Source organism: Apteryx rowi, unplaced genomic scaffold (genome assembly GCF_003343035.1).
Source record: "Apteryx rowi isolate R43461 unplaced genomic scaffold, aptRow1 scaffold_53, whole genome shotgun sequence".
In the NCBI taxonomy this organism is placed as follows: Eukaryota; Metazoa; Chordata; class Aves; order Apterygiformes; family Apterygidae; genus Apteryx; species Apteryx rowi.
Genome location: NW_020450794.1, coordinates 513,851 through 524,008, shown reverse-complemented (window position 1 = coordinate 524,008; position 10,158 = coordinate 513,851). Strand labels below are relative to the sequence as shown.

Genomic DNA, 10,158 nt, shown 5'->3' with positions numbered 1-10,158 from the left:
TGGCGCGGGGGCGGCGGAGCGTACGGTGCTTCTCACCGTGTAAAGCCGCCTGCTCCCGCGCCCCCAGTGTCACTGCGGCTGGTTGGGGTTCACGTCACGCGTGAGGGCGTTACTGCTCTGCGGGGACGAGAAGCTCTTCTTGATCACCTGCGTCCCCGTTTTCAGCATTTCTACCTGAAAAGGCCTGGGGGAGGAGGGGGAGTGTGTGCTGGTACAGAGGCAGGATGTGACAGCTTGGGGGCCCCGTGCAAGTTGTGACCCAGATCTGCGTCTAGGTGACGGACACACGCAAGGCGGGATGCAAAGCATTCTCCCATGCAGCTATGTCTGGTTTTTCCCTTGAAATAAGCTGAAGTCGCTGTTCCTGGAAGCGGATAGACAGTTCTCATCCTTACCTTTAGAGACTGAGCATATAGCTGTCAGCATCCTGTAATGCTCTGCTGTCTCTCCAGTAGAGTGCAACTGGCAAAGAGAGAGTCATATTCTGGGTTAAATGTATAGTTGTGAAAACCACTGGTGCTAAATTAAAGGAATCCTGATGAGTGTGAACTTGGTGTGAACTTTTATTCTTAAGGTTTATACACCATGGTTTTTGTGCCTTACCTTGTTGTATGTTCTGAGTTATTTCAGCCTTTTAAGAATTATTGTTTAATAAGAATCATTCTTCTGTTTACACAGAGTCATGTTTACATAAGACTCCAAAGAGATCATTAAGTAGGAAATCACGGATACCTACTTTCAGCTCTCCTGTTAATGACACTGATATACAGCAAGAAATCTTTTGGGATCCTCATTCACCAATTGCATGCAGACTAGGTAATACTACCAAAATTCATACTTCAGTTGCCTATTTGAGGTATACGTTGGAGTATACTAAAAGTTCTCAAATCTGAGTTATCAAAAAAGCCCCTTCCTGTTACCACCATGGCAGTGGTGGAGTTGGGGAGTTCAGAGGTGATCAGGTTGTTTGGTTGCGTTTTGTTTTTATTCTAGTCCTGTAAATTCTTCAATGTAGCGCTGAATCAACTTCTGTTTCTACCAGGTATAACTGAAGTATTTGAGACATAGGGAATTTTGTAATGTTTTGCAGTTTTTAAAAAGGTTTTGTTTTTTAGGCAATGAAAAAAAGAAACAGATTACCAGTAGATGCGCAGTAGAAATTTCAGAAATTGTTAATCGTATTGCTCCTCAGGTAATTATTACTTTCTAAAACAGTGCTCTCTATAAGCAATAATCAAACAAAATTGTGTTACAATATTCAGTTTTAGTGCAGATGTAATTTTAGTTACGGTAGTCTCTTTAGTATGACAAGAAGCAAGTGTGCAGAAAAGTAGAAACGTTCATAAAAGAGGACTGAATTAAAATCACAGCTGTAGCATTTGACTAGCTGTTCTTGAGTCACAGATGCTATTAAAACAAGGATGCATTAAGAAAAGTGGACCTGTGGCAACTCCATTTTAGAAAGTTTTACTTTCAGAATGCAAGTTATTGTCCCTGTTCTTAGGAAAACAGCTGTGGTATAGTCACCCATAATCACTTGTCCGTTAAAAGGTAGTTTCTTCACATACTGTATTTACCTGACAGTTATTTTAAGCATTCTGAATGATCTTGAAATACAGACTGTGGAACTGCAAGGACAACACTGAAATGAAAGAGAGACAATGATGTAGACATAATAATGTTGCTGTAATTCTAATTAGTTTGCCTTTTTTACCCTCATCCATGCTCTAGATATCTCTTTAGCTGTGAAACTTATGTCCACAGCCTGGAAAGTGAAAATAAAATACTGTTATAATAGTGGCCTTATTGTTTGCTTTTTATTAAGTGCAAGAAGAGAACTGTCATTCCTAAGACAATTTTGTAGTATTTGGCATGCAAAATATGCCTGTTTGTTTGACAGGGCCATTTCAGCCGTCTATCTAGAATATTTGTGAGAAATTATACTTTAGAATTTCAAAATCATTGATAAGAGATGCTGCTTCCCTTCTTTTTAATGATTACAATACTGTCATGATTGTAAGTTATTTAGAAATTGGACTGGGTTTGGGACAATCTGTTGCTCACATCCTTTTTTCCCTAATTAAAAAAAAAAAAAAAAATTAACTCCCCCAAACCACCCTGGTAGTTAGTAAAGTTCAAATTATTTTTTGCTGGCTAACTGGAGTGTTTCTTAATGTTCCATATTTGGCTCTGGCCCACTTCTAATTTTACTACTACAGTATTGTGTCTCTTAGATTTGAGAATTCAGATCCAAGCCTGCACTTCGACAACCTCATTCAGTTTTTAAACTTCATTTATTTTTCTTTAAGGGCTCTTTGTATGAAAGAGTTATAATGGAAGAAATCAGAATTTTTAACAGGAAGCATACAGAATATGATTTTCTGAAACTCTCTGGTTTGTTAATGCTGCTGTAAGTGGATAAAGACAATGCATCTCAAGTAGCTGCTTACTAAAGTAAACTAAAATATAGCTTGCAAAGTGAAAATTGCAGATGATGTGTAAACCTGATTGGGGAAGTAAATACAGTATTAGATTAGAGTGCCAAAATAGAATTCAATTATTTTAATTGAAGTTGCTGCTTTAAATTGATATAATTAAACTGATAAAACTATCAGTAGACACTGTTGCAATAATCTTGCTTGGCTTGTATTGGTTTAGCTCCTATCTGTCGCTTTCAGCACACTTGTTCCAGTTTAATCGTTTTAGCAACTTAAACGAATGCAAGGTGTATGTCTAGTTCAATCTTTATCTGAAATCAAATTGCTAAGCATTATAAATGTAATCATTCAGGATGAAAAAGCAGCCTACAGTGGAGGATCCCTTTTAGAGACATGGATTGGTGAGGATGCCATTCCCTGTACACCTGGAGTAGTAAAACTGCGAGCTAGGACAAAGTTAAGTTGTACAAGGTAAGTTCCAGTTTTGTCTTGCCTATCACGGCTAGACTTTCAGGAAAAGGGATGTATTATTTCATTATGTTTAGTGAGTAATTGTACATTAGCATACAGAATGCTTTTAACTTTGGGGTTGTTATCTCTTGTTAACAGAGTAGTTATCACTGGGAATTATCAAGAGGAATGCATGCTGATTGTGCATTGAAAACAGGATTCAGTCATACTGTCTGTAGTTGCTAAATTAGAGAATAAACAGCTCAGGGTAGTATAATTAAACTTGGCAAATTTTTCTCAGTAGTTCTGATTTTTCTTTTTTATATATTCTTTTTATCTAGAGATCTTAAAATAAAAAATCCTGAAGAGGAACTCATGAAATTGGCTAAGGAGTTTGATAAGAATCTGGTAGAGTTAGATGCTGTTCAGGAACAAGAGAAGCTTTGTCAGGACCTCATCCAGACTGCCTCAGAGACTTTAAATAATTGTAAAGATGAAGTACAGATGAAGAACCTGAAATCGGTCCTTGATGAAGTTTCTGAAACAGATGCCGCTCTGTCCCTGAAACCAGTGGGAGAGAGCACTGGCATCCCTACTGCAGAGCCCTGCCAATCTAGTAGTCAAAAGTCTATAGACCTTGAAGCTGAAAAAGCCCTTCATGCTCTTTTTGATTGCTCTACCCAGAAATGTAGTGGACAGTTGAGCCAAGGACTGTCAGATATTTCTTTAAATAATGGTTTCCAGGAAAACAAAAGCACCCTGGAGGAGGAACACCTTCCTGAGCCAATTAAAAACATGCAATGTGTTACTTCTGAGACATGTCAAAAAGATACTCCATGTTTACTAGGAAGCATGAACCAGACTTTTCCAAAAACTCATACCTTCATGTTGACAAAACAAAATCCTTCTCTGAAGACAAAATTGGTGGTCTCCAGTAAGCTCGCTGAAGTAGTTAATGATGATTTTGACGACTGGGATACAGATTTTTTGGCAGATGACTCTTTTGTGATGCAAATAACCCAAAATCCTGAACTGATAAATACTGAAGAGGCTTCACTAGTTCCTGCAAATCCACCTGTGTATGGTTTCAGTGATGCTAGCAGAACAAAGGAAAAAAATAGTTGCAATTCAGTAACATGTTTGGGGAGTTTACACAAATCTAACAATTTGCAGTATTCACCTTTGAAACAGTCTAGTAAAAACACACAAAATGTTGCAAAATCTCTTTCTTTACAAAAGCCATATAATAGCACAGAAATGTCAAAGACAGAGGCTGTTTCCTTTCATGGCAAATGTGATGTTAAGCCAGGCAAAATAAATGCTACTTGGAAAAGTGCCCAAAACAATGATTTTAACTATATTCCTGTTTCAAAGCAATCTCAAGTGAAGAATGGAAGTGAAACTATTCAGCCTAAAAGTAACCCTGTTCCTCTTTTTCCTTCAAGATCTAATCCTCATAGACCACAGACTGACAAACCTGGGAATAATGCACACAGTATTTCCTGTCAATTGTCCAATATTTCTACCAATACAAAACCTAATGATCTGACTAAAGTGGTCAGCCAAGCTAATACAGGTTACTTAAACCAAGCTGAAATACCAAAGAAAGGTCCTGTATCATTTGACTGGAATGAACCAAAGTTTTCTGATGAGGTTTTAGATATGTTTTGTGAATCTGATAGTCTTTGGGATGCAAACTGTGAGGATGATGAATTGTTGTATCAGGTATGTGATGATATAGAAAAGCAGACTCAGAGCCAGCATGTTAAACAAGGAAACGAAAGAGCTAAAACTATGCAAGGAGCCAGTATTAATTCCAGGTCAAATGCTGATAACAGCTTCACAGCATCTAAACAAGGACTATCTGATCGCCTCTTTGCTCAAAAAACGAATGCAAAACAGGACACGCTTTCAGTAAACCTTTCCTGTAGAAACTCCTCAAAGGTTACACATGGATTGACTACAACAGGTCACACAGTGAACTCCAGAAATGTCTCAAGTCCAATAACTGTGATCTCAGGCACTCCTATGGAGTGTAAATACACACAGTCTAAAAACTGTCATCAAGCTGCTTCTGAAGATACTACAAAGACTATTTCAGGAAAATGGTACAGATCTAATTCTGTGCCAGCAGGAAAGACTGGTTCTGAAGTAAGTCCTGTTAATGCAGTAAACACTTCTAGTAGCAAAACATTAGGCAGCCAAGACCTTTTGTGCAACGTGGGAAAGACGCTACATAACAGTTCTGGTAACAAAACGTCACTTATGCCTTCAAAGTTTAAGTTCCGAAAGACTAACAGTTCTCAAGTCGCTCTTCACGTAGAGTCTGAAAATCCAGAGAGTCATTCTGGCAATGGAATTGCTCTGCAGGGTTTGGAAGAAAGCAAGAATCAGTTGAACATGACTTTGCACAGCAAGCTTGAAAACAAGAAACTGCCTTTCAAGAGACACCTCTCAGAATCTTTTGCACTACCTACATCAGGTATGTGTCCTTATACTAACCCTGTTAAACTGTTCTTGTTCATTTTCTTACTGTAATTATAATGCCAAAGGAGAAATTTATATCGTATTTCAACTTATAATAGATTTCGGTATTCATCAATTCAGATTAGGCATTAGTAAATGTTCCATCTAGAACTTGGAATTTTTTTTTCCTGCAAAATAAAACTGTCCTGACATATCTTTTGAATTCCTGTAGTTAAAGACTTCTGTTTCCCACTTTCACTCCGCTTCTCAAAATACTACACACTCTCCATAGATGCTCAGATTCACTAAGATCAAGTATACTGTGATGGCAGCATTCAGCATGCCATATTCTGACTTGCCTAAATATGTTGCTGTTTTGGTGCTTAGCAAATGCTGTAGCCTAAGTCTGTGTTTTAATTCACAGCTCATTTTGAAAAAAGTTAAAAATTATTTATCTCACCCTGATTCATAAAAAAAAAAAAAATAGTGGGAGAGGGAAAGAAGGTAGCAGGAAAAATGGAATGCTAAATTTATAATCTTTTTATTATTGTACACCTGGAAATTGGCCTCAGATCACTAAGCATTTCTGAAACGTTGGCCTATATTGTTTTGCTCAGTGGCCAAAGTTGCCAGTGAAATATTCTCTGCAGTCAGTCTAAAAACTACCTTATTTCCTTTCATTTAGCCTCCCAGTCAGTTGTTACAATCACTTGACAGTGGAAATGTAATATTCCATGCACCGGTGTTACTTACTAGAGAAACGTAGAATCAGTCAGGTGTCAGTCGTTTCTTGTTTTTACTTATCTCGTGGCTTTGTGAAGCTGTAATCAACGTTAAACTTGATGAAACCTGCCTTTAGAATGTGTTATATCAATCTCAATTTTCAAAAAGCACTGTTACCAAAAAAACCTCACCCACATTAACTCCTCCAAACTATCACCCAGCATTATTTGAAGAATCGCTGTTTTATCTCTGTTTCATACCTGGGCAAGAAGCAGATAGATAAATAGAAAGTAGCAATTTTAGATGTTACTATGGGGGGAAGATAACCAGACATTCTGTGGAACATTCTAGAGAATAAATGATCATCTGAGGTTGTTTAAAAACCAACAACAACAACAAAAAACCCAACAAAACGTTTTACTTACCTAGTTTGAAAGACTATGTATTAAAAATACATTAATTGGAAAATGGCATATAAATGGTAAAAATCTTGACATTTTCAGAATGATAGGAGTCTTCCTGCTGGTTCCAGTGAGGTCAGGATTTTACTGTATGGGAATTTATAGTTCTGTAACACAACATATAAAATATTACACTTGGCTATCATGCTCTTGTCTCCTTTGCAGATTTTTATTGCTGCTTTTGACCTTTTTTCAGCCTTTCTGGTTTTATTTGTGTGACACCTGTACTATATCTGACCCCTGTGTCTATACCATCTCAATGCCCATATCTCTGCCTAACTCACTAAATTGTAGAGCCCTTTTCACTCTGATAGCCTTAATTTTCTTAACCCATTGCCATCTCCTGTGTTGACTCCTGATGTCACAAGGTTCACTTGAAGGGCAACCAAGTAGAATTTCCTTGAAGCAAATGTCTGCATCCCGGAGCTTTCATTGGGAGGTAGTAATGAGTAGCACTACAAAGGTCATGCATCTTATCCCCCTTCCTGCCTTGAGGACAGGATAGATGAGCCATTTTTAACTTGGGTGCCTCGTATGTCAGAACAGTGTGCTTTTGCCATATATCTTCAGACATTGAAAACGGATGAGTTAAAATACATATTGAACAAACTTGAAGGTTCCTAATGCATGTTTTCTATTTACAGTGTCTGTGGTAGAACAAAAAAACAGAAAATGTTCTCAAGAAGAAATTGAAAGGAAAAAACAAGAAGCTCTTGCACGAAGAAAATCCAGAATGCAGGCATCCATAAAAGATGCTTGAATTGACTAGAGTGGCAATTCCACTGCCTGTGGAATAAGTTTTGGGGAGTGAACCATTGTAATGCTGGAAGACATTCCTTAAACGGTGTTCACAGCTACTGACTGCAAGCTTTTCCTAATTCGCAGTAAAAAGTCTTCATCCTGAACCATAACTAATACTGGTGATTTTTAGTCTCTATTAAAAAATATCAGTTGTAAACATGTAGTCCCAAGCTATCTTCAGTGCAATGAAGTTTAAGATTGCGTTCAGTTCATATATCATTATGCGTTGAAGCTGTACGGTTAAAACATCCTCAGAGCATGAAAGTATTTGTACACACACAAAAGCAGAAGGCTTCAAAACCAGACGACATGTGTTTTGGTTGTATTTCTCTTTCTGGGAATACTTTAATCTAGACAAAGACTCAAGCACATGTAAATAGCTTAATACAAAAGTTAGACTAAGAAATGCTAAGTTTTGCTCTCAGGTAGATGAAAGTTTTAAGTTTTGGTTTGAAGAAAGGTACAATCAAGAAAACATCCAACATCAAAAAAATAATGGAAATTCACAGGATATGGAAAGCTTGCTTAATCGGTGTTCATTATTTTAGGTAAGAATTATACAGGGTGAAAGAGGAATTTCATATAAAAGCTTTATAAGGTGAAAGAGCATCTGGAAAAGGACACTTCTTTTTTTTAGAGTTGGAAATACCATAGCCAACAAACTTGGACAACCTTTTCCTAAACTATTACCAAGCTTACTAAAACAGGCAGGCTATGTCACTTTACCAAACCATAAGCAAATACACTAGGGGAAATTCTCAACAGCTATCAATCAGTTTAGCCTTATGAGTTATATGTATTTTTCAAACTAAGGTCTCTTAAAACAAAAATGCAATATGATGTCAGTTTAATTGGGGCTGATAAACTAGATTTTTTGATGTGATAGATGGTAGAAGAGCTCGGACTGTAAAAACTGCCTGTGGGTAAGCTGGAAGATATTTCACAACTGATAAACGCTTTTATATAAACATGTGACATTATGAAAAGTGACTGTAATTTAGCTTTGTAAATAAATAACTTTGAGATGTACCAAAAAGTTAGAGGAAGCTTTTGGTTGCTGTGGGATGTGCCTTTTTTGTAACTCTTGCAAATGTAAATACTGTATATTTGTAAATCATCATTAAACTTTTTTTTTTTTTTTTACATTTTCTCGTCTGGTTTGGAAAATACTGTACTTGGTAGACATACAGAAATAGGTGAAAGAGGGTGGAATAGGCATTCCATACTGGCTTTACCTGAATTTTCTCTCTTGCTAAGACACCCAGTTAATCCATGCCTCAGATTTCTACCTGTAGTGGTGGCAAAGTGCTTCCTTTGATCCATTTAAACTAAATCCTTGAACCTTGAGAAAGCTGGTTCTAAACCATCTGCAATGCAGTCCTGAAATACTAGAGATGTTTTTTCAAACCAGCAAAGGTCCTTTTGTCTTGCCCACAACTCTGGGTGTTAGTTAGTTGATTATGAAATCAAATCCCTAAGTCCGCTGAAGACTCTGCTGGTGCCAAAAGGAGTGTTACTTCAAGACTATGGCTGCGGCTCCTTGTCCTTGCACTAACTCTATCCATGTGCAGCAGATGAGTTGGATCAGCTTGCTGATCTGACTGAAAATTAACCAAGAAAAAATGTTTTCAGCTTTTTAAAAAACACCATAATAATGCACTTAATATAGCATGAGATAGCAAGGTTCCTTCTTTGTTGTTGTCAAGGCTCTGCTGGCAGTGTTCAAACCCTGTTCTCTTCTGCATTGTAAAATAGACCCAAACATACAACAAGAAGAGCTCTGTTGCCAGGAGGGGTATGGAAAGGAGCCTTTGCTAACTTTGTAACTGTAGGAAGACACAACCTACTTTTTGACAAATTACACAGTTGAAGTTGCCTCTACCCTCTGTCTACAGATCATCATTTATTTGCTGAAGTACTTATGTACTGCCAAGGCATATTTTAAGAATTCATTTGCTGATCAGCGTGAAACACTTTAATTATTTTTAACAATTTAAAGATAATGCATCTTCTAGCCCCTCCATTAAGTTAATCATAACAGAGGGGCTTTGTTTTTTATTTTACTTTTCATAAATACCTATTTTTAGCATTGATATTACACTTCAAGGCCTGTAACTTGGTCTTTCTCAACCACTGCTTTCTAAATAGAAATCACAAGTATGTGGGAACATCGTTTCTTAACTGATGTCAAGACATAAACTATTAAGATTTTTTCTGGTCACACCCTCACTGACTACACCCATCATCTTCCAATTAACAAATTGACTAGAATTTCCTCTTTTTGTGACTTGATCCTATTAGAAACAGATAAATCATTTCTTGCAGCAAAATTAAAATCCTCTATACCATCTTCACTAGGCAAATTTGATAAAAGTGAAAAGCTTAGAGAAACACTATAACCCAGTACAGTTTCCCTGGTAAAGTCAGTGCGGGCAGAAGTAAGAGTCATTAGGGGTTAGAAATAGTTACAAAGAAGAGCAACCTCTACAATATCAAAAGTAAAATTCCAAGAGCTATGAATTTTTGCCTTTCAAAAATCTTATGGTCACTCCCTACTGTAAAAAAGATATATATAACCTTATATGTAGTGCTCCTATAGCAGTCAGTGAGCAACACAGAGAGGGTAATGCAGACGTTAGGTGCCCTGAACGACGTTTCGGATGTGCTTAGCGCTACGTTGCCTACGACAGCCATCTGCCTACCAGAGATTGTAGGGACGTGGTCCTGGGCCAAGAGAGCTGCTGTACCGCGCGTGGGCAGCCCGCAGCTTCGCAGAGCAGGCGAGACCTGCAAAGGCTGCAGTCCTGCTGCTGCCTCTC

The 10,158-nt window shown here is 37.6% G+C and overlaps 1 protein-coding gene across 1 annotated transcript; it reads left to right on the top strand.

Moving 5' to 3' along the window:
* Positions 1-193: 193 nt before the first annotated feature.
* On the top strand, positions 194-8,480 carry ETAA1 (ETAA1, ATR kinase activator). The gene is made up of 5 exons (XM_026080784.1): positions 194-816; positions 1,116-1,192; positions 2,791-2,909; positions 3,230-5,370; positions 7,183-8,480. Exons 4-5 carry the CDS (start codon positions 3,264-3,266, stop codon positions 7,296-7,298), a joined length of 2,223 nt encoding a protein of 740 aa, XP_025936569.1. The 5' UTR covers positions 194-816; positions 1,116-1,192; positions 2,791-2,909; positions 3,230-3,263; the 3' UTR covers positions 7,299-8,480.
* The last annotated feature ends 1,678 nt before the right edge of the window (positions 8,481-10,158 follow it).